The sequence below is a fragment of the Epargyreus clarus genome, unplaced genomic scaffold, assembly GCF_041222505.1.
Source record: "Epargyreus clarus isolate Ecla_fem2 unplaced genomic scaffold, WU_Ecla_fem_2.2 ptg000016l, whole genome shotgun sequence".
NCBI lineage: Eukaryota > Metazoa > Arthropoda > Insecta > Lepidoptera > Hesperiidae > Epargyreus > Epargyreus clarus.
In genome coordinates this window covers 4505708-4531070 of record NW_027332224.1, presented here as the reverse complement: position 1 = coordinate 4531070, position 25363 = coordinate 4505708, and the positions used below count along the sequence as shown (strand labels likewise).

At 34.3% G+C, this 25363-nt stretch overlaps 1 protein-coding gene and 1 long non-coding RNA gene across 17 annotated transcripts in view; one reads left to right on the top strand and one right to left on the bottom strand.

Annotated features, from left to right (window-relative positions):
* Hr3 (nuclear hormone receptor 3 ROR-beta) overlaps positions 1-25363 on the bottom strand; it is a 165977-nt gene that overhangs the window by 2342 nt on the left and 138272 nt on the right. For 13 of the 16 annotated variants that reach the window (XM_073081715.1, XM_073081711.1, XM_073081710.1 and 10 more), the window contains 10 exons: positions 22754-22867; positions 20359-20472; positions 8483-8651; positions 5817-6016; positions 4593-5114; positions 2771-2885; positions 2418-2572; positions 1818-1926; positions 985-1103; positions 366-516 (listed from right to left, as the gene is read on the bottom strand). In XM_073081715.1, the coding sequence (XP_072937816.1) occupies positions 366-516; positions 985-1103; positions 1818-1926; positions 2418-2572; positions 2771-2885; positions 4593-5114; positions 5817-6016; positions 8483-8651; positions 20359-20472; positions 22754-22867 (1768 nt within the window). The remainder of the gene's footprint in view (positions 1-365; positions 517-984; positions 1104-1817; positions 1927-2417; positions 2573-2770; positions 2886-4592; positions 5115-5816; positions 6017-8482; positions 8652-20358; positions 20473-22753; positions 22868-25363) is intronic. The other 3 variants (XM_073081718.1, XM_073081719.1, XM_073081717.1) reach the window with 1 other exon arrangement.
* Positions 3424-4274, top strand: LOC140748806 (uncharacterized). The gene is made up of 3 exons (XR_012102976.1): positions 3424-3562; positions 3830-3918; positions 4153-4274. It is a non-coding gene; the product is annotated as an uncharacterized LOC140748806 (long non-coding RNA).

Genomic DNA, 25363 nt, shown 5'->3' with positions numbered 1-25363 from the left:
TGTATGTTTGATCTCGTTTTTAACATTGATTTAAATAGAAATCATTAAATTTTCATGTCATCTCCAAATGGAAATGAACGAACCGGAAAGTATCCAAGGTAACTAATGGTTCTCATAATTATATAAAGATGGGTAAAATAAGAAACCTTGACTTGAGAGATTTTTTAGTTCTAAGATCTCAACTCCTTCGAAAAAGACCTATCTTCTTGATCAAAAGTTACAAATCCAAAGTATCTATAGTAGCTAAGACCCTCATCTGAAGAACTGGAAGCGACCTATCCTGCTCCTCCTATGATCCTCATCTGAAAGTGGATATCTTAAAGCGACCTATCCTCCTCTTCCCCAACAATCCTACAGGATCTTACCTGAAGGTGGGTATCTTAGCGAGCAGCGTGTCGAGCACGGTGACGTCCCCCTTGAGCGGCGCGTGGTTCGCGTCCACCTCGTGCCGCATGGCCGCCATCGACATGTTGAACAGGCACTGGATCTCCGGGTTGCCGCGGACGCCGTGCCGCTCTGCAAGGAAAAGATTCGTCTTTAATACTTTATATGACTTTAGATTTTAAAAACTGCATATCCTGAGTACCCGTTACATTATAAATTTAATACTTTACTTCTTAAATCTACACAAAACGGGAGGGGGTAAGAAGGTACCTTGGCATAGGCGTGACAACAGTCACAGGAACACTTTTGCCGACTTTATTTTTTACCGACCAAATTCACTAATAAGACGGAGGGTGCATTGGCATAAGCAAGAAAAAGGGATTGGAGGACCTGATCATATGCCAGATAAAATATTCAAGTAGGAGGACCTGTTTTGTCTTTTCATTCCTAGAAGACCACCCGATAAAAAAGTTGCAAAATTTCCAAACCACAACTGTCTAATTCTATCGGTGACGCCAACATTTCCTGCACCAAAAATCCGCTCAATCCACCTAACAAAGAACTTCAAAAAGGACATAAAAACTCAAAAAGAACAATTACCTGGCCACAGTAGCACGAGGCTCTGGTACAGCGCCAGCTCTGTCTCCGTGAGCTTCAGCCGCGCGATGGTCTTCGCCGCGTCGAATATCCCCACCACGAGGTTCACGTCACGTGGGTCGCTGGAAGAGAACCACATATTGTAGTTGATAAACAAGAATATGATAATGTTTTTATTTTATATAATACAAGAGTAGCAGACGAGCATGCGGTCCAGCTGATAGTAAGTGTCACCTGCCGCCCATGGACATTAGTAATCAGCCCCAGATAGGATTAGATATTCCTATTTGAGGTCCGCCACAGATGTTACATATGAGAACTAAGCTGGAAGACGTCGGAAAAGTATGTCCCCTTACCACACGCTCGATACCATCTAAAAAGTCATCTAATAAGCACTACTGATGTTTTGACTAAAATATAAATATTTGAAACATATTTAGGTAGTACAATAAGTTATTCATTAATAAAAAGACTTGGATTTGTACTATTATAAAAACATATTATGAAAATGAAAGTGATAATGGAATACAGCGATGATGATGACGTCAAGGAAAAAAGAATAAATAAAGGGAGAAGAAGAAATATTGATGCTGTTATAGATTCATCTACGTCTACAGAGCGTATCAGGCACGTACCGACACGAGCCGTGCTTGACAAAATATTGAATAGTTATATAAGACGTTAGAAATAAAGAGAGCCAAGTAATAACAAGACAGCAATAAAGATAACTTCAAAGGCACCAATGGCAATACGAAATAAATAATAATAGAGGATAATACTAATAAATATATACTAATAAATAAAGTATGGAAGATGATAGTGAATACTATACTTACCGTGCGTGGACACACTCCCGTATCGGCACCACCACGTCGCCGTAGAGCACCTGGTCGCGGTTTATGTCAATCAGCCGGGACAGACGCACGATCGCCAGCTCGAAGGAACCTGTGGTCAAAATTATAATCAGTTATCATTTGGGAACGATAATTTGTGAGACCGTCTCAAATTTTAGTTTGTGTTTTATTGTAAGAATGTTTAATAACTACTTAATCACAGGTATATGTGAAATAAGCACGTTTAATTTTATCACAAGTTACATTTTAGTTCTACTCTAACAAAAGTAATTTTCTATTGTTGCGACGCCATCTATTTTGTTCAGTGACGTCATAAGTCATACTCTTTTTCATCCCATGCTTTGGACAAAAAAAAGCCAAAAAATTAAAAGGAAATCCTGTCTAGAATTATAGTTAGTTGCTAATCATTTAGGATTAAATTAAATCGCCTTACGTGTGGCTTTTAATATAAACTAAAAACTAAATAGCACTACAATGCTAAAAACCACAAAAGACCATTTGAACTCCTAACAACTACTTTTATCTTCAAACATAAAACGTCGTCTATATCCAAAAACATAATCACAATCATCAAATACATACCGGACTTAAGCAGAAGAATCTGGTCATCCTGCGTGAGCTTCATGAAGCCAGGGATGAGCTTCGCGAACTCTATGATGTTCTGGATCATGCCTGTCAGCTTGTCCGCGCAGTCCAGCCACATCTCCTCGTACGTCATCGAGTTGTAGAACAGCAGCCTAGGGAGATGAATCATTATTATTATCATCATCAATATGAACACTGACAATGGCTTCAGTATCGAGATGAATCGTCATGATCATTATCAATATAAACACTAACATTAATACACTAACACTAAATAAACTTTGATGATGATAAATTATAGTGGTATTGATAATTATCATATTTATAATAATGATGATGATTACACTTACTTAGGCACATCAGGTGGTTTCCGAAACATCTCGTGTATGTATTCCAGCTTGGGATTGGTGTTCGCGTGTGCTTCGGCCAGGCTCTTCACCAGCACCTTGCTTATGTCGCCTTCCGCTGGAAAATGATAGAAGAATTAGATGATGATGATGATGATGACAATAATACCAAAATAATAATACCATAAATATTCTAACATCTAAGAAAGCTAAATTTGAACAACAAAAAGAAGTCAATATCTTTTAAATTAAAATGAGTTTTCTAAATAAAGAACAATATTTACGGAAGCATCTTGAAAACAGCTAAATACATTAAAAAGAACTATGAAATAAAATGAAATAAAAAATAATGAAACCATTTTTAGAGTAAATTCTCTACATTCGAAAAAACGAACAATGTATGTAAAATAAAAAAGTTTTACAACAAAATAATAAAAGTATAGTTTTAGCAATAATAATACATGTAACTACACTACATTTAGCTAAATTACAAATACCTAATAAATCGCAAAGCTTAAAACTATATACAAAATGAAATTTAAATCAATTTGTACAAAACATAAATATAAAATAAAAACAATATTTGGCTCTACGTTTCTTTTTATTATAATATCTTAATTTAAAAAAATAATTGACGTTAAACATTCCATATGACGTGACATTCCTAATGTCATTATTAATTTTTGTAATCTAAATTTCGTTTACACAATGCATATTATCGGGACAATATTTTGAATATGGCGATAGACCCAGTGTCTCTTATATTATTAGGCACATGTATGATGACATGTTGGCGTAAGTTTATTATTATTTTTTTTATTTCCCGTAGGAACAACCCTGAATAAATCTTTACCAAGTAGTGCAATATTGTATTTAAATAATTCCAATTTACAACACGTATTTTTTCTTTATTCTATCTACCCTTTACTAAAGGATAACCTTGTGTAATTCTCCTGTGAGATCACACAGTTTCGTGTTCTTTATTGTTTACGGGTGAATCGAGAAGAATATTTGATTTTTACTTTTACTCATTTTTTTCAATTTCCTTATTATTTATTTTAGCGTGTCTATTGCCATGTTGCCTAGCGATACCCATAATACCTTATCCATTGTTAATAGTACAGTCAAGAAATGAAGAACCATGTAAAAAAGTAAGTATTTTCAAATTTTAAACACCAATACACAACCAATACACTTTTACAAAAAAATTAAACCCTTATTTAACCAAAAAATTAAATTAAACTTAAAAATTTAGTCACTCCCAAAATTTAGACGAAGCCAACGACTAAATCCATTAAACCGTTCGACATATGTAGTTCGAAAAACATACCCTCCCGTTGGATAAAAAACATTTTGAAATTTGAGTTATATTCTTTTATTTTCAGTACGACACTCGATATTACTGCTTATATTTGAAAAAAAGTGGAATTTCTCTATGGAAAAGAAAAACTAAACCATATTGTACTGGGCAATATTACGAATAAAGTCTATGTGGTCTAAATAATAATATTTTATTGCTTTTTCTATCCTATTCTTACATTTTGAGTACCATTCATTATATCAATAATAAATACCTGCTAAAATAATAATATCTCTTTGAAAAATAAAATTTGTAATAGCAAATTCAAAAAATAAATATAAAACGCAACAAATGTAAAAAAAAAATCTTGAGCAAAATAAAAACAGCTAGAATGAAACACCAAAAAAATGTTTAAAAAAATCTCTAGAAAAATATAAATGTACCAAAAAATCCGCCAAACTAAAAAAAATAGCAAATCGATCAACAAAAAGGGGCCTAAAGTAGAACCTTGGGAACTCCACTTACAAGGCAAATCGTCACTACTGGAACCGCTTTGGCTAGACCCCTGATGCCGTCTGTTCGACACCGCGTTAGGGTTCACCATTCCCATCCCGGACATATTCATGTTTAACGGGTCCATAAGCCTTCCATGCCCACTGCTCGAGGTTAAGTCATCTGGGCTTAGCTCCTCACTAGTTAAAGACACCGAGCTTTGTCCACTAACAAGCACAGAGTTCTGTATGTCCATCGGACTGTGTTGTAAATTCGATGGACTGTGCAAAAAGGTGGTTGAGTCCACATAACTAGCGACCAAATTATCAACGCCCATTGAAGTCTCTGGCTTAATCTCCTGTTTTATATTGATCACGCCGCTGGATATTGAAGCGGGGGATTGGATTCGATCCTCGTATCTGTCGAAGTCCTGTGGGAGTCGGGTTCTGTTGATGTCGATGGTGGTCTGTCGCATGGAGGTGGTAGATGTGGTCGCCGTTGATGTGGACGTCGAGCCGGACGGTCGGACGATCGTTGAGCCCTTTTGTTGATCGTCTAGTCAGAAGGTTTTTGTTAGTTCCATGTGATTTCTTAAGTCTTTTTTAGTCTACAAATTTTTGATTTATAATATTTCTTAATCTATTGTATAACTATTTCAATATTTTTATCATGATAAAAAAAGGATTTAAAAGATACATATCTTTTAACTCCTTTCTTAAGCCAATAGGTTTTTGCCTACAAACTATGGATTTATAAATTATATGACCTATATTTAAATCTATTATTTAGATTCCTATAATTTCAATGATATATTAAGACAAATGTATTTGATACCTACTTATTTTTGTGTTGTTTTACTGTCATTATTAAGAGAAAAAATCGAAATAAGTAATTTACTTTCTTAGTAGTTGTTAGTATTTATAAACAGAACAAATCGTCTTATAAGAACATATTTGTAGCTACCATTATTAATAAAAAGAACAAAATGACTTATAAAAATATATTTGTTAGTATAATAATTTATCAATGGAATCACTTGATTTACAATAACACATTTGTACCATAATTTATTGATAGAAAAAAAAATAACAAGAACACATTTGATACTACCATTAATTTTATTAGTAGAACAAATTGACTTACAAGAACAAATCAGTTAGTATATAGAACAAATAGACTTACAAGAACATCCCGTAGTAACCAGAATAAAGTAACTAAAATAAAGACTTAAGAACTTAAGAAAGACTTAAGACTTACCATGGCTTATAAAGTCCGTATCCAGGAACCCAGCGGGTTGTTTGGGCTCGTACGCGGTGGTAGAGTCCACATAGTCAGCTGACACGTCATAGGCCTGCTGCTGAGGTGGTGCCTGCTGGATGCTGCTCATGTTGGAGGTCAGCGCAGGCCCGGCGCCGTTGTACCCGTACGAGGAGAGCGGGGAGCCGTAGCCTGGGTAGCTGGGAGTGATATTTGCATTTAATAATTATAGCTTAAAAGCTAAAAACACGCTAAAATAGCACAAGGGTAATCGTTAATCCTGATTCCAGACGATCCTGATGAGGTGAATGGGATACAATTATTTAAATCGTGTATTGTCATCGGTTCTCGATAAGTATTCAATTTTTTTAATTAATTGGATCGTTCCAAGTGGATTAAAATCGAGTTTAAAGATTCCGTTACATTCATACATATAGGAAGCTAATAAAAGCGTGGTAAAAAGTGATATTTTTAGGATCAAAGAATAAGGCAATATTATTGGGGTTGGAGGTCAACACAGGCCCGGCGCCGTTGTAGCCGTACGAGGAGAGCGGGGAGCCATAGCCTGGGTGGCTGGGATTGATATTGTTGACTGAGTGATAGGATTTTAGAATCCAAAAAAATATAAAAACGTCATTGGTATTTAAAAAGTTTTCGGGTAACTTGGGTACTATTTGTTGCTGAATAAAGTAATAGGATTTTTAGATTCGTAAAATATAAAAATCATCTTGGGGCCATATATTTTGAATCAAGAAAAGTAGGAAAATTCTGTTTTATCTTTGATTGTTAAAAGACATTGCTAGAAATTATTAGATGATTTAGGAATTTCGGAGTCGATATTGCTGAATAATTAAATAAATTAGATTTTTTAGGAAAGCCGAAAATTTGTGTTAATTTTAGAAAAAAAATCATCACCGTAAATTATTGTATCATAAAATAGTGTCACGTATAAGAATCAGATCCCGGGGATATATAATAAACGAGAAAGCATAGGAAGACTAATTTTGAATGAATATAAATCCTTCTCCAACAGGCATATTCATTGTTCATTATAGTTTGTGTAAAATTCCTCATGACTCTTCTAAAGATAATAAACAAAGAGCTGTAAAAAGCTTGTCACAGATCAATAAACCATTAATTATCCATCAATACATTCCCGCATAAAAAAACCTAACACCTTCCCGTCTAACAGTGCCACCTGCCGTCAATTACGAGAAGCGGTATTACCGCTACTCGATACTAGGTGGCGCTATTTACATTCACCGTTACAATGTCGCTCCGTTACCGTAATCACTGACGCATCACTGACACGGATAACTAGGGATGGCGATTCTTTAGGAAAAACATCGATTCTTAAATCGATTCACGAAAATACGAGGCCTAAAGAATTTTCTCCAAAATCGATCTTCGAACTTTTCAGCTAAAAAGGGAGAGAAATGACAAAAAAAAAGTCATCAGGACCAAACACACACTGAAATACGTATTCGTCAGCAAATAATGTCTACCACATTTGTTAATATTTAATCAACTTTAAAAAGATCGACTTTCGATTTAGGAATAAAGATCCATCCACTGAATCTGTTACTGGAGATCGATTAAAATAATCGATTTTTTGGTCCGAAAAATCGATTCTTCGAAGAATCTTAGATCGCCATCCCTAGAATAAACATCTGAATGCCATGAATTATGGGAAAGCAACGGTAAGGATAGCCTCCATACGAGATTGGAAGAAAATTCCTGCGTTAGACGGCATTTTCTTAACAGAACTATAAGTCTAATAAGTTGCAGCCTTTTTTATACTATAGGAGTAGCTGACGAGCAGTGAACTTAGGTGGCTACCGCCCATAGACATCTGTAATCAACATAGATAGGATTAGATATTCCTACCTGAGCTCGACTACTGTTGCGCCGCTACCCCTGAGGACTAAGCTGGTACGCATCGGAAAAGTATGTCTCCCTTACCACCCTTCAAACCAAAACACAGCAGCGCTTAACACTGCTGTTATGAGGCAGAAATAGGTGTGGCGGACTGTTTAAAACAAATGCATTTAAAAGCTTCGTAATATATGAGTGTCGTTTAAACTCGACATGAAAGGCTTTCTATTTCAGTTTTAGAATCTTTTTTTGGGATCTTTAAATATGTTTTTAGGATCTTTAAATAGGTCATAGAAAACATGGACGAACGGACCGTAATGTTTATAGTATTATTATACGTCTTGAATTCTAAGATCGTAAACGCACATGCAGTCCACCCGATGGTAAGTGGCTACTGAACGTTTGTACTAAAACCCAAATGAGATTAGAGTCCTACCTACGATTTGCCAGGTGCCACTACCCTGAAGTGTAAGCTGGAATGCCTCGGAAAAATATGGCCCCTTTACCACACCCAGACCAGAACACAGCAGCGCTCAACACTGGTGTTAGGCAGAAATTGGTGTGGCAGCCGGAGTCGAACCAGAGTGTTTGCACGCGTATCTGTGCTTGGTAGATCTGGGCCTCGCTCTCCACCTTCTGCCGTTTCTTCGACATGCGACCGTATTTGTTCGACATGTGACCAAATTTGTTCAACATGCGACCGAATTTGTTCGAAAAGTGACCGAATTTGTTTAAAATGCGACAGTATTTGTTCGACCTGCGACCTAATTAGTACGTGACCGATGGCTTACCCATTATAATGTCCGTGGAACTGGTCGCTGGAGCTGGGCGTCTGCTGTTGTGTGTCGTACACGGAGTCCGGCGCCGCGTCAGTCTGCGCGCGCATCTGCGCTTGGTAGATCCGGACCTCGCTCTCCACCTTCTCTCGTTGTTTCTTTGACATGCGACCGAATTTAACGGCTGGAAAGAGATATTTCACGTTAGTTGGCTATCGATTGTGCATTTAATATAACGTAAGATACGATAGAGATCCTAACTCCAAATTCCGAGCGGTCAGGCTTAACCTCTATGGTTGCTAAAACCTTCGATTCTGCCAGTATACCAGTTGACGAGAGATTGTCAAATAATTAAAGTTTTGCCAATTTTGTGTTAAAACCATTTCATAAGTCGTTATTTCTAGCTATAAATTAGCAGCAATTGATTTACGATATAATTAGTAGTTTTATTTAATATCGGAATAGCAGACGAGCATAAGCGATGCAGTCCACCTGATATTAAGTAGCTACTGCCGTCCAAAGATTTGCAATAAATCCCAGATTCCCTGAGGTCGGCCACAGATGCGCCACTACCCCGAAGACTAAGCTGGAATGCCTCCGAAAAGTATGTCTCTCTTACCACACCCTTCAAACCAGAACACAGTAGTGCTCAACACTGCTGTTATAATAGAAATAGGTGTGGCGGTGGCGCCGGCAGAGTCGAACCACAGCAGGTTTTACCACCTTCATAATAATAATTCCGACCATAAATATAAAAATAACGTATAGTTTTATCTTGAACAGTAACATATAGTTTTATCTTGAACCATTGCAACCATACATATATTTTTGAACATTCAATTTACAATTACAATATTTTATTAGACATGTATGTGGTTTTCCGTTGCAATAAACGCTTAAACAGTTCGTTTCTTGTATATGTGGTTATTGTTATGACCAAAAATGGTCAACATGTATCTCCATAGTGTATAGAAATTTAGGACACTGCGGTTTACCGGTATTCTATTTACATTTCGCGGAAATTCTAACAATGTTATTTCCTACTTAATAAATTGTTTTGAAGTATTTTACACAAATATTGAGAAATAAAATTTATTTTAATTAGTTTTTCTATTATTATTTTTCTGTAGTCAACAAAAATCTCTGCCGTTTAATGGAATATTAAAACATAATTTGCAGTTGCAGTTGTTAAAATGTATCTGTTATTTAACTTACAAATAGTATTTTCCTATTTTTATATAAACAAATTATTACCACAATTTTATTATTAAATTTATAAATCAGCAATATATTTAAACTAATAACACGAGTACTTATTATAGGTGGATTCAACTCAATTTATTATAAATGTATTTAATTTTGTCAATTTCAATAACTGTTCCTAATTTTATTCCCGATTTTTCTTTAACTTCATAAAAATGCCAGTTACTACTTTTTGACACTAGATGGCACTGCTTTGCCCATTTCTAATTGAATCAACTTACAAATTTATTTTGTTCTTATAGATGTAATCAAGAAATTAAGATTATATATTGTATATAAACTTCAAATTACATTCTGTATTTTTATTACGTAATGTAAAACATGTTTTTTTTTAACATTTTCAATACTTAATAATTTTTGACAATTTTAATTTAAATTACATTAAAATCCAAGCGTGCATTTATTAATTATTAAATTTATTACGCAATATAAACCATTTAAAATTATTTAAACGCTTTTTTATTTAAAAAAAAGGAATTTTCTTTTCATAATAAGAATTAGTTCCGCTATTCGCCGCTAGCAGGCGTTACAATCGCCATTCATGGTGACGTAACTGGGAATTCATTCTGAGTTCCCAAGCGTAAAGTTCACACGCAAAATCCTAAAAAAAAATACCAATAAGTGTCTTCGCAATAATTAATACCTCAATGACACGTTTTTGTGTACTGTAACAGGGTTGCCAACTACTAAAATATACAATATTGTCCCATAATTCGGATTTACACACTAAATAAATACTGTTGTAAAATATATAGCAAAATGTGTACTATATTAAATGTGTACTATTCAAATATAGTATATTACTTTTTTTTTCGATTTAAAAGTGGTAAAGTGCAAGTTAATTTTAGATACTTTGTAAAACCTTTTGCCAACCTTTCTTTTGACGAAGCATATATTACAATTTTATTTCATGGTGATCTGAAATATAATTGAGAATTACAATGTAGTATCCTTCTTCCCACTCGTCGGCATCGCGATTGTTTAGCCTTTTAAAAACAAAAAAGTTTTAAGACCTCTGACACTGCGTATGACAGTGACACTATATTGACAGCTACCTCACTTCTTTTTCGCGCTTCCAAGGCATCGTGATATTATTTTTTCAAAGTTTTGTTAAACGTGTATAGTGAAGCAAAACTAGTGAAAAAATGGAAACTAGGAATGAAGAATCACGTCCGCGTAGTTGTGGTCGCAGTAGCAAGAATTTACGAAGCAATTCTTCGGATTGGATCACCGGTTCATAGGTTATGTACAAATCACTTACCAGGTATGTAAGAAAATAATGTATTCATTTTTTACAGTTATGTGTGCACAACTATAAAAATGCCTAAATAACTAACATATGCTTAGAAAGAAACTATATTGTTTGAAAAACTTTCTCGTATCTACAACTTCAAAACTATTGACGTACGCCAATCTCGCTCTTGCACGTTACAGACACCAAACGGTGCTCATATTCGCCTTTAACCGTAAGATGCTTGCATTTTTATGCATATAATTTTGCAATTAATGGTCCAAATATAAAATGCACCCGAGCCACGAGTACCACCCACCCGAGTACGAGATACTCGTGGCGTCGCTTTGTCGACACTAAATGGTTCCCATGTTCACCATTAAGCACGAGATGCTGGCCCTAACATTTATATGTGACAAATGTTCGAATATACAAAGAGTCACAACCGTCGAGTACGAGATACTCCTAGTTTTACTTTGTTGACACTAAACGGTTCACTCATTCGCCATTGAGTACGAGATACTCGCGCTAACATTTCTATGTGGCAAGTGGTCGAATATACAAAGCATCAGAACCGTCGAGTACGAGATACTCCAAGTGTTACTTTGTTGACACTAAACGTTTCACTCATTCGCCATTGAGTACGAGATACTCACGCTAACATTTCTATGTGGCAAGTGGTCGAATATACAAAGCATCAGAACCATCGAGTACGAGATACTCCAAGTGTTACTTTGTTGACACTAAACGTTTCACTCACTCGCCATTGAGTACGAGATACCTGCGCTAACATTTATATGTGGCAAATGGCTTGAATGCTTCCATCACTAGCTATTGCACTAACAATACACAGTATAAAGCATGAATGATTTATAAGCACCAAGCTAGAGCTGCTACAACACAAGGTTATGCCAACCCTGTTATACAAACTCTGACAAAATAATTTTCAGAACTAGCTATAATTTCAGGAATCATTCATAGAGTTATTGCAAATAGCAAAACATATTTGTAACTATATGACAAAACAGTGTCCTAACAGAAATGGAAAATATTATGTCAACATACCGGGACAACGAGTGAATACAATAATATCATCAGAGTTCTCTAAAATTGGGAGGTATGTGTGAAGCAACTGGATGAATGACATATTCCAATGAGAACTGAGGAAATCAACCTGGTACATTTTGATGCTCTTCTCAGAATAACACTTTAACTAGTGCTACCTATAAAGGTCATAATAGGTCATTTATGCTCCACCACAATACACACGATAAAAATATATGTAATACATGGTGGAGAACAGAAAATAGGAATCATCACATTGCTGGTGCGCTAACCCAAAACAAATATAACCCCGTGCATATAAGAATCTTATCAGGATTCACTGCACAGCATGATGCTCATGAGCTCATGTAACGGAATCATACTGAAGACATTGAAACTCACTTAGCTGCATTACAAATGATAGAAGACTAGCTATCTTATCAGAAAACAATGTCCAAAATAGACATTTGTGACATAAATGTTTTATGCAGCACCCCGTTGCCAATTCTAAATTGGTTGAGATTGGTTGTTCCACACAAATCAATTGTGTTATATGATATTAAAATTTAATATATGGCGTCAAGATAAAAATCTTACAACATTGATGACAAAATTATTTTTGTATATTTTTGTTAATCCAATGCTCGATCTCAAATGGTAATAGATGTGCTCTTCACATTATCACATACACACTGGTGTATATACATGACAACTGTTTCATGTTAACCTGATATAGAACAGAAGGCATGTTCTCTCAAAAGAACCACCTCAGGAGGACAATGATTGAGCAAACAAGACTCCGGCTTATTGATACTGACACATATCTGTCCAATATATTTTTAGTCACATGAAGAAAGAATACTATAAGTATCCCATATATTGGATCCAGCGTCTGAAGTCCTAGCTTTGATAGTAGCATTCTGTGTTAATACCTCAACACAATCGAGCAGAGTTCATTGATTTGTTATGGATACTCTATAGTTCCTACTCAATTTCAGCTGTTTTATAAGCAAATAACAGGTACCTATACATGGCTCAAAGTAAACAATATTACATGGGTTATATTGTAGTACCTCTTACTCACATATATACAAATTATGTATAATAAAAGTTAATCAGTTACCAGCTATATAAAGCTGTTTGATTTTATATCTTTTGGGCTAGGTATATATGAATATCCTAACATCCAGATTAGGTGTATTTCAAGATATTGCGGATTTCAGGAAATACTCGTATTATTAAGGTATAACTCTAAGGAGATTTGTATCAAGGAGTACAATCAGAACTATAATGCACCACTTAACTACTGGTACAGAGTACCTACTTAAAGTCATTGAGCTTACATAATATATATAACTCTATTATATATAGATGTAACTTGAATTGAAGTTTTTAAATTATCTATTTAATACACTGGTTTACAGTGATAAAATCAATCCAGAAGTCTGGAGTTGTCTTTGGACACAAATACCTTTATGATTTATTCTAAGGCCAGTTACTATAACAATACCTGCAATACTATAACAATACAAATGTGCTAAATAATAAATGTCATATTTATTATTTATTTGTAAATAATTCAAAAACCTTGTTTAGTATTACTTATTTATGTGGCATATGTGACATAAATGCAAATAGGTGAATGTCAAGAGTGAACTTTATGTACAAATGTGAGAATTTATACAAAATTAACATTTTGGATTTCGTTACACTTATCTTTCAGTGACTCAATAGGAATAAATACAGTAATAATTAAAGGTTTGGAAGTTCAGTCCACAAACATATGGTTAATTATTAAATATCTGCACATATTTTTCACTTTTACTGTACATAACTGCTTAAAATATGAGGTTGATCATCATGAAAAAATTGACTAAAGATTGGTAGTACCTATGTAATGTTTTACAACAGAAGCCTGGTACTCCCAACATTACAAAATGCAATCAAATAATAATATATTATTTATATTGTTGCTTAAACATTTCCTTTAGCAACACCGGGTTTACTATATAGAAACATGCATCATACATTTATACACCAGTCATCAGGTCAACAAATAACACAGCAGCCCATTAACCCTGGAATAAAGACAAGCATAATATGAGAATTGCTATTGCACTTAAGTCTTTATAATGTCTATGTTAGTTACACTAAAACTGAAATTGTTATCATTTCATAATGAAATTTAATAATGTCCACCATGGTAATATGTGACACATTAATGATATAAAAGTAATAACAATATTATTATATCATGAGAATGGCCAGCCATTAATATGATATCTTCTTTGGGTCTTTTATGCCTAGTGTGTATACCTAGATGCTCTTATGAAACATAAAACAAAGAAAGTAAGCTGCATGTCCAATCAATTCTCAAATGTAAATCTAGCATCCCTAGAATTAATAGGAATTCCTTAGGGGTATGTGTGATGAACGTTACTATATAGGACTCTAACATTACTATATAGGACACACATGGCAGACATCTTACCTGGAACAAAGAAAACTATATTGTATATATAAATAATTGTTATATATAGAAGATTTATCTAATTTCCTTTTCTTAAAGCATTAAGATGGAGAAAAATGTGGGTAATAACTTTATAATTTAACACTGACAGAGCTGTAACTAGAACCTGTTGTGTTAGTAATCATTACAGGCTAAGTAAGCCAGAACCCCATGGAAATTATAAAATATTTGACTTATTAGAACTGAATTAATCCTGCAAATGCTCAGCACAAATACTTTTGAGTAAAGATAAGCTTTTCTGGTCTAGTCATGAATGGGGTTTGAAATAATCATATACATAAATACTGTTATGAAAACTGATATCAACTTATACATACACATAACTGATAGTTACACACATTTTTAGGAAAAGATGTTAGATCGAAAGTCAGATTGGATTTCAAAACGCATCATAAGCTTTCCAACCAACCATATAGATATGTAACTTTACAGAGGGCATGCATAAGCATGGTACAGCAAAAAGTATAAGTAACTTTTGCAAATCCGATACATACCTACAAAAACAGGAAGTCATATAAAACTAAAATGTTTCATTGATCTAAGAATGATCATGTCCCTCTTGAACATGCACACTAATATAAAGAAAGAAAGTAGGTATAACACCCAATATTATACCGGATATACCTACAACATAAAATATAAATTTATCTCACATGGGGCATACATCATCCCAAGATCAAATCAAATACCCAATAATAATTTGTCAATAAATAATGGTATTAATTCCTAAATATTCAACATGGGATGGCTTCCTATTTTAATAATATTGGAATACATACATTGTACCTACTGGTTCATATAAGTATAGTATTATATAAAAGTACATTATTATGTAATGCACATCACATATGAAACATATTTATACATATATTGCTACATAGCAAAGGAAATAGTATTATTTGTGTCAATAAAATTGACCAAGTAATTAATTCTACACATAATTATGACATACTATAGAGGGTAGAAAACATATTTTCGACCTTGTATGTATTTATTTTTTGCAAGGTGCAAAAGCTTGAATTGAATAATCATTAATACTGACTAAATTGCAATATTACTATTATTATTATTGTTGGCCAATTTTAGTAATAATATATTTAGAGAAAAATATTGCATTATTATTGCACTGAATATTATTTCATCTAATTCAGAGGGAATCTCACTTAGTACTATGTGTTTCAGAACATTTCATCCATATTATACAGTAAGAGTAAATATTAGCAATCCTAATAATTATGTATATTTTATAATTATACCTAATTAAGAGAAAAATTTCTTATTAATATGATATTTTCATGTTGTATTTTCATATATATTTTATATATATATTTTATTATTGAGAATAAATCTCACTAAGCACTATGGATTTCACAACATCTCATCCATATGATGCAGAACGAATAAATATTCAGCAATGTAATTAAATCCATATAATAATATATATGTATGGTAATAAATCTTTAATTTAATTACATGTTCCATTGTTGCAGTTGTCTCTAAACATCTACATTGTAATTCTCAATTATATTTCAGATCACCATGAAATAAAATTGAAAATTAGACGAGCTTACCTGTAAGCGAAGTCTGATTATAATTTTATGAATGGTGATCTGAAATATAATTACCCACCCTCCCAAAATCAAAACCCATACTGCAACAATAAGAACAAAAGAGTCTCCTAGATATAGACAGCATGCATATTATCAAGGAGACTAAGTTGGAAATGATAGACTCTAAATTAAGTGAGGTAGCTGTCAATATAGTGTCACTGTCATACGCAGTGTCAGAGGTCTTAAAACTTTTTTGTTTTTAAAAGGCTAAACAATCGCGATGCCGACGAGTGGGAAGAAGGATACTACATTGTAATTCTCAATTATATTTCAGATCACCATTCATAAAATTATAATCAGACTTCGCTTACAGGTAAGCTCGTCTAATTTTCAATTATATTGTATAGAAAAGATGTTAAAAGAGGCAAAAATGTACAAAATATACTATATTCATAAAACAAATGAGTAAATTGAATTTTCTCCAGAATATGTGTGCCTATCATAGTAACTATTACAGTATTTTTTATTCTATACTTCCATAACAAATATGTACCTAGTACGTCGCGTATTGTATATATTGTCAACACTTTATTACATACTTGTAAAGTATAACTATATTTCTTAGTACGGTTGGTAGCCCTGCTATAGCGTCGTAGTGTGCGTGAGGACGACGGGGCGTTGGCACACTGCCTAGTAGAACAACGAACTCTTTACCTCTGACGTATATACATGACGACTTGCTACGTAACTCCCGTTGGCGATAACCCGGCCGGATTGAATCGTCACGATACGTGGAACACGTGCGTGTGATTCGTTACTTGTTTAATTTGTTCGGTTATACGTCCCGTTGCCGGTTAACCGACCGGATTGAGTTGACACGATTTATAGTACAAATGTGTGAAGTTCGTTGCTTTTTTAATTTGTTTGGGTGACGTTTCTTTTAATTCGTTTACATGGTGTCTACTCCTTTGAGACTGATGACCTCGTCCATTGTAACTAGAGCTGTATTGCGTTTGTGTTTGTATTACAATAGGGATCATTGTTGCGTGGTTGCCTAGTTTTGGAACAGTGAACTCTGTGGAGTTAATGGCTAAGTGTGCGTACAATAGTATTCTGTTTAGAGATTATTGTATAGAAAATAGGACTTTTGTGTTTTATGAACGTTGTAAAATGTTTCGTCGTAAATTTGATTTATTTTCTCTACTGTAATAATATATTACACATAACACTATGGCACTGAGGCTGTGTTTTGAAAATTATGTTTAAAACAATGAGTTCTTTAAGAAACTGATTGTTAAGTCTCCTTAAGCGCCCATAAGAAGTAATGACGTCATATTGAGGTAGAAACTAAATGTATCATAAAACAATCACGAAAAAAAATTTTGATAAATTAAAAATATTGTCAAATTGTTCATGAATTTAAGTAATTATTGCCTATAGACATTTGTAACTAACTTCATATAAGACTAAACTCCTGAAGTCGGCTACAGATGCGCCGCTACCCCTGAGGACTAAGCTGGAACGCCTCGGAAGAGTATGTCTTCCTTACCACACCTCAAACAGAACACAGCAGCGCTACACTGCTGTTATTAGACAGAAATGGGTGTGGCGCTGACACAGTAGACTAACCGGAGTTCTACTACCTTTAAAACAAGATTTAAGCATCTCAGACTAAACAAAGAAAGACTACACCTCATTTTTGTCAATGAATTATCACTTGCTTAAGCGGTGAAGGAAAACATCGTAAGGAAACCTGCATACCTGATACAAAAATTCTCAAAAGGTAAAAATGTCCATGAGTGTCTATAGCCATTTACCAAAAAATGGTTTGTATGCAAAAAAACTTTTTGGTGTCGGTTCTTATCTGTCACTTTTTGTACAAAAACATTTATTACTTTCCCAAGAGCCAAAAAAAACAACAAATTTAAGTTTCGTTTGGAATTATTAAAAAGGATCTATCTATAATATGAACCCACAATAATATTAATATAAAATCAATACACTATCTACATTTTTAGTCTGAACACATTCCTAAAGTTACATAACGCATCATGTGCCACATATCACCGGTTATGTAAGATCGCGTGTTCTTACGTGACGGACAAAAACATAGACATTGTTTATATATATGTGTCGTTACGGTACGCGAGTCTTGCACAATGGGTGGGGGTTGGTGGTTATCGATACCTTTGCATGTCGAGTTTTACTTGAAAAAGGCCGATTTTTAGGCTAAATCCTGAATAGTAAATTAAATCTTAAATATACTATTTTTTTATAATATAGGAGTAGCAGACACGCAGCCCATCTGATGGTAAGTAGCTACTGCTGTGGACATCTCTAATCAATCCCAGATGGGATTAGATTTCTATCTGAGATCGGTCATAGACGCGCCGCTACTCAGGACTAAGTTGGAATTGGTATGTCTCTTACCACACTTCAAACCAGAACACAGCAGCGCTTAACACTGCTGTTATAACAGAAATAGGTGTGGCGGTGGTGCCTTCGGATTCTCTATTAATACTACTACATATTCTACGATATTTTATATTATTTATATTTTTTATCGATATTGGCACATCACTATATTACATACACTTGTGTAATTCACTTGAGTATAAGTGTAACATCACTGACATACTAATTAACTGTAATTAAACGATTAATATTAATACTAAACGAACCGCTTCTGTCGATGTTAAACGAACTAAGTTAAATCAAGATGGATGACCGTTGGTGGTACTTTTTGCTTTATAAGTTAAGCTGTTAGATCTTATTGTTGTCATTAGATAAATAAAGTTAAGTCAGGTCGACAATCGGATGGGTGACCTTTAGTGGCATTTACTCGCTTGTAAATTTAAGCCATCAGTCCTTATAATTGTCCTTATAGCAATGTCTATAGTTAAGCAATCGGGTCAATAGTTGGATGGGTGATCCCTAGTGGCCAAGTTCGTATTGGTACTGGACCTCACACACCTTTTTTAAGATCTTCCAGAATTGTAGGTTCTCACGATGTTTTCCTTCACCGTTTAAACAAGTGATAATTATGTCTAATATGCACATAAGTTTTGAAAAAATCAGAGGTGCCTGGGATTTGAGCCACGGACCTCCCGATTGAGTTTTCCATAGTTTTGAAAAGTATTTTCCCTGAGGACTAAATTGGAATGTTTTGCCTCTTATACCCTTTAAATCAGAACATAGTTTAACTATCATTATAAAAAAATCAACGGGTTGCACTCCGGGAGTGCCGACAGAAGAGAAAACTTTCGAAACCTAACCTGAATAATAAAATATAATAAAAAAAATTAGCTGACACCCATTGACATATTTTCTATGCTGACAATGGATTACTTCTTGACTTTTGCAGTTTGCTTGCCGTCTTACGATTACGATACGAATTCTCGATCAGACCACGCGACTTTACCATTTTTTACCCATCTCAAAATGTGCACAACGCTAAAGTTTCCCTTCAGGAATAAAAAAAAAAGAAAACTAAGTTCTTTTTCTGGGATCGAACCCGGACCGCTCTATGTGCCAAGCCCGAATGCCTAACGTCCTTATCACGTTGACTACATTTCTTATTGACTACGTTATCACCAACGATTGTATACAAACCATTGCGTTATCAGCACTGATAAGGGGCCGTTGACCCCACTTCCTCATACCGGTGAGGTGATTACATACAACTGTTGCTATGAAAATTACCTCAGGTTAATTTATTTAAAACATAAAATGTTTAATTGCCGTAATTTTATTGTAATTTTTATTTGTATCCAACTATTGTATTGTATTGTAAGCATATACATATAAGAAGGAATATACATTGCAAAGAATAACATGAAATGGAAATAGTTTCTGTCATCTCAGGTTAATTTATTTCTAAAAATAAAAGATTAATTGCCATATTTTATTGTAATATATATTTTAATTAAATAATGTATTGTATTGTAAGTATATATAAGCAGGAATATACATTGCAAAGTTTACTATGTTGTATTTTGTTATTTTTATTTTCTAAAAGAGAAGGATTAATTCTGTCAATTTTATTTTTTGGTAATATGTATTTTATTTATCAACCAACTTTATCAACAATATATTGTATTTTCTCACATTACCCTATACTACTATATTGTATTTTATTTTTATTGAATTATATTGCCCATATTGATATTGTTATTGTAAATTGTTTTTTATTGAGTCGTTTGTAATTTTAAACCTTTTGTTAACCTTATTCCATGCAAATAAACAATTATGGTTATGATTATTAGGTACTCACCATCGCGACTCATTCCCAACTTGAGGCACTTCTGTAGACGGCAATATTGACAACGGTTCCGATTCACCCTGTCCACCACGCAGGCCTTGTTGCGCGGGCATTGGTAGTTCACCACTGAAAATAATTACTGTGTTAATAACGACGATTAATTTGGGGAAGGGCAATATGGATATGGTTGGACAATATTGTGTAAATTAGAAAAGGTTTTAATAAGGGCCGGATTTAGAGGTCTAGAGGCCTTGGGACAACAAAGGAGTGGAGGCCCCCTAGCCCCAAATTATTTTCCGAATAAAATGAAATTTTTTTTCTATTGAGTTTTTCAATAAATATTTTATTGTAAAACGCAGGTAGATCTTCTAGTATTCATGTTTGTACAAAGTACTGTAGATAAAGGTAAAACAGCGAAAAAAAATATCAAAGGAAAAGATTTTTTTTTTAATAGTGTTTACTAGTCGGATTTAAAAAAAGTAAATCCTACGTCTCTATTGTGGGGGCCCCTCTTTTGTGGAGGCCCCGGTGCTGCCGCCCCGGTTGCCCTCCCTAAAATCCGGCCCTAGTTTTAATGATAATGATTTGTTTTAATAATAATGATTGTCAATGATATTGAATAGGTTTCTAAGTGCTCGTAAAATTGAGTTATGGAGGAGGAAGAAAATAGAGTTAGACCTCTAACCTTAGACCTTAATATGGCAAAATATATCATAATATAAAGTAGGTTTAAAAGATTCTAATCTACCAAAAATATATAAAGTACGATTAGCAAGCTATATTATGGACGAGTAATTAATAGACTCCAAATCCGTACTCTCTATGTATTATATGGGATAATAAATTGAGTGTTTTTATGTTAATATTCCTATGCTATGTAACTAGTGCTATGTAACTAGTCCACAGGTCTAATGTTAAGTGGGCGCTGCTACCCATGAACATTAATAATACTTGAAATCGATCACATATGCATTTCTTACTCCTTAAGACTAACTTGGTACACTTGGCACCCCTTACATATCTTTGTTTATACTTATTAACACCATAAGAAAGAAAAATGTGTTTGTCTATTTGTAGGAGCTGAGAAAAATAGTGTAATATTGTAGCAACTTTGAAATTACAGGTAGACAACAACGTAAGGCCCTGGATTTGTACTTGATTTCAGTAGGGCTCAAAATAAAAAAATAGGTAGTTAATTGTATCAGGCGTTACTTTGCGGAAATCCATGCTATTAAGTTAAGATTAAAACTACTTAGCAACAATCCGCTACAAATATATATGATGGTATATATTTTAAACCATGCAGTATGTACCACCCTCCCTCCCTCAAAGGATGCATGCAGATGCAAAAATTAAAAATATACACCACCATACATACCACCACCAACACGTGTTTCGCTCCAAAACGGAGCATCATCAGGGTAAGTTGACTCTACGACGGTTAATCGCTAAGTACTTACTTACTTACTGCATGGTTTAAAATATATACCATCATACATATTTGTAGCGGATTGTTGCGAAGTAGTTTTAATCTTAACTTAATAAAAAATAGGTGTCTATAAATGTTATAGATAAATGTTTTGCAGTGCTCTGTAAAGAATTTAAAGGAGTATGTTTTACTATTTCTATGCATGTATTCTTATTAAAATACAATCTGTAGAATGTTATCATTGTAAATGTTATTTTTTGTCGTTCTTCCATTCAAGAACCAAACAATAAAAAAGAAACTCAGAAGCAATAGAATTATAATTTCTCGTATTTCGTATTTTATTTGCCACTTATGAGTACTAAGAGTCAGTACATCCATACCCTTCCACTGAAACGCAGTCTGCTTCACTAGAAATTGGTGTGACGGTGGTACCTCCACTGGAACCATACTGGTTCTACCTTTTACAACGTCCCTCCACGAACCCGCTAAGCATAGTGTAATATGCTTCAAGTGGGCAAGATATGTGCCCAGCAGTGGGAATTAAAAAAATGTTGTAACAGTAAACCTTGTCAAAAACCTTTGATTTAAAATATTCAACACAAGTAAGCCACTACCCTGGGGAGTAACCTTTTAAATATAAGTAGCAAACGAGCATGCATGATGGTAAGTGGCCACTGCCCATCTATAATCAACCCCATAGGATTACAAGTCCATGTAAAGTCAGCCACATGTTACTGAGGACTAAATTGTAACGCCTCGTTAAGTCTCTTACCACACCCTTCAAACCAGAACACAGTAACGTTACACTGCTGTTATAACAGAAATAGTTGTGACGGTGGTGCCGCCGGAGGCAACCATAAAAGTTTCTACCATCATCATGTTATAACACCCTTCTATTACACACAACCCAGTAGACATAAAGGGAGTTACAGACTAAACTTAACAAATAACATTGATAACAGTAAATCAGATGCCGACCTGTACTTTGTGAGCGTCTGAAGAACCCTTTGCACCCCTCGCAGGTGATCACCCCATAGTGCACCCCCGATGATTTGTCTCCGCACACCTTGCAAGGGATTATCTCGATTTGGGCTGAAACAAAAGAAAGGTTAGGTTAGTTTAGGTTGTAAAAAACCATTTTAGTTGAGCTCTCTGGTGTATGTCAATGCATACTACAGAGGGAGTAAGGTGTTTCTCTAGAAAACTTTTCGGAACTTACAGTCCGTGCCAAACTGCTAGTCCGCAATACAATTTGCTATGGCGACGCGATTCATTTCTATATTCAGAGCGGACTACCAGTTTTACGCGGGCTATACATACGTTATTTATAGTGGATTATAATAACTATTTATATTAAACCGTTGCTTATATCAAGCCGCCTACATAAGACGGGTCACACTATATATAATTTTCTACCGTTCTACTACTTCTATGTTTTTTAAATTCTAATACTTTAATGTAATTATATACTTATAAATGTGATCTACTCCTAAGACTTAGTCCCACACCAGACATCTGGATTTGAGCCCAAGACACGTCATATTTTAAGTATGAATCAATTCTCATCTTGGATTCGAACCTGGGCCACACACAATCCTACCACCTATTTACAAATACAACCTTAATAAGCATTTAATTACTGTTAATAAAAGGCAAGTTTAAAAAAAAAAACAAAAAATGACAAATTTAAACGGTCGATAACTCTCGGATTTGAACCTGGACCTCCCCACATGATGTCACTACTAAATCACACAAATAACCTTCATAACCACAAAACATCCTAATTTAGAAAAAAACAGGCTGGTTACATAATAAAAAAAACAACCACAAATAAAATTCCGGACCGTTAATATTTGAATTTCGTACGCCGCCGCCATTTTTGGTTACAGTTCGTTAACCTTAGCGGCAAGGTCGGTCAGCGGCCGATGACTCCATCTACCACCGCCAGTGGCCCTCAACCTTACACCCACTTGATAAGGTCGAAAATACTTTGAGCATCATAGGTTCTGCTTGTGTGCGTGTGGGTAACGTAATTTGAACCTTATAAAGCCGTGATAAAAGTCGATAACGGTATCATAGTATGTGTGTGTAAATTCTTAAGTTGTAATATTTAATACGTATTAGTAGCGACGATGTATCGTATATCAACGAACGTAAGGCGTTCCGGCGTAGTCTAGTAACGTTAGGCACATAGGGAGTTCCAATTTAGTGTAGCCCTTTGAAAGTTTGGATCAGTATGGTACCACCGTCACACTAATTTCTATCGCGAAGCAGTTAACTTACATATGAGGAAACCAATCTATATGGAAGATATCTTCTATAATTCGTTCTATGTGGAATTGAAACTTTTTGTGTGAAAATTGTAATTTTGTATGTTCTGTATAGCCTTAGATATTAATTCCATAATTTTACCGAAAATATAATTTTAAGCATTTTTAAAAATTGAAATCGAATTTTAATAAATGTTTATAAATTCAAATATTAAAAAATATTTACACGCTAAATTATTTTGTGAATATTTAAGTTAAATAATTTATAAATTCCAGATTTATTAGATGTATTATTAAATCAATAATCGTAAAACTTTAATGATACACGTGTCGCTAGAAATTATAAATTAATGGGTTAAATAATTAAATTGTAATTAATAACCAATTATTTAAGAGCGGGCATTATAAATGAATTTTGACTGACAATTTGGATTTAGATAAGAATAAAATGGTGGTTTAATTGAGTCATATTATAGTTAAGCGCTGCTGTGTTATATTTTTATAATATAGAAGTAGCAGACGAGTGTGCAGTCCACCTGATGGTAAGTAGCTACTGCCTGTAATCCTAGATAAGATGAGATCCTGAGGTCGGCCACAGATGCACCGCTACCTCTGAGGACTAAGCTGAAATGCCTTGGATAAGTGTGTCTCCCTTACCACACCCTTCAAACCAGAACTAATAACAGCAGCGGTTAACACTGCTGTTATTAGACAGAAATAGGTGGTGCCTCAGGTGTCGCATCACAAAGGGTTCCGCTTTGAAGGGTGTGATAAGGGAGACATACTTATCCAAGACTTTCTAACTGAGTCCTCAGGAGTAGCAATTAGCAATGTATCTGTGGTCAAGTTCATATAGGAATCCAATCTTATCTGGGGTTGATTACAGATGTCCATGGGCGGCAGTAGCCACTTACCATCAGGTGGACTGCATGCGTTTCTACTTATAAAAAGTATAATTTAACGGTTTCAGAGATACCAATTAACAAAGTAACAATGAATTAAAGCGTAGCTAATAAAACAAAAGCATTATAACAATATATAAAACAATGGCTGTCCTGTTATTTCGCGTAACATTTGACAATTGCTAAATCGCATTGTCCGTCTGTCGCAATATCCGTTGCACCCTAAATTAATTACAATGAAGGCTACAACAATAGGTTTTAACACTTTTACTGTTTTTTAATTAATATATTGTGAATGTTACTTATATTCATATTATAACATTACAATTATTTTTTATTACATTTTTATAATTCTTATAATCTGCAATCATATTATTATTTAATTGCAGTTTTTAATTTATTTGATCGTTTCGTTT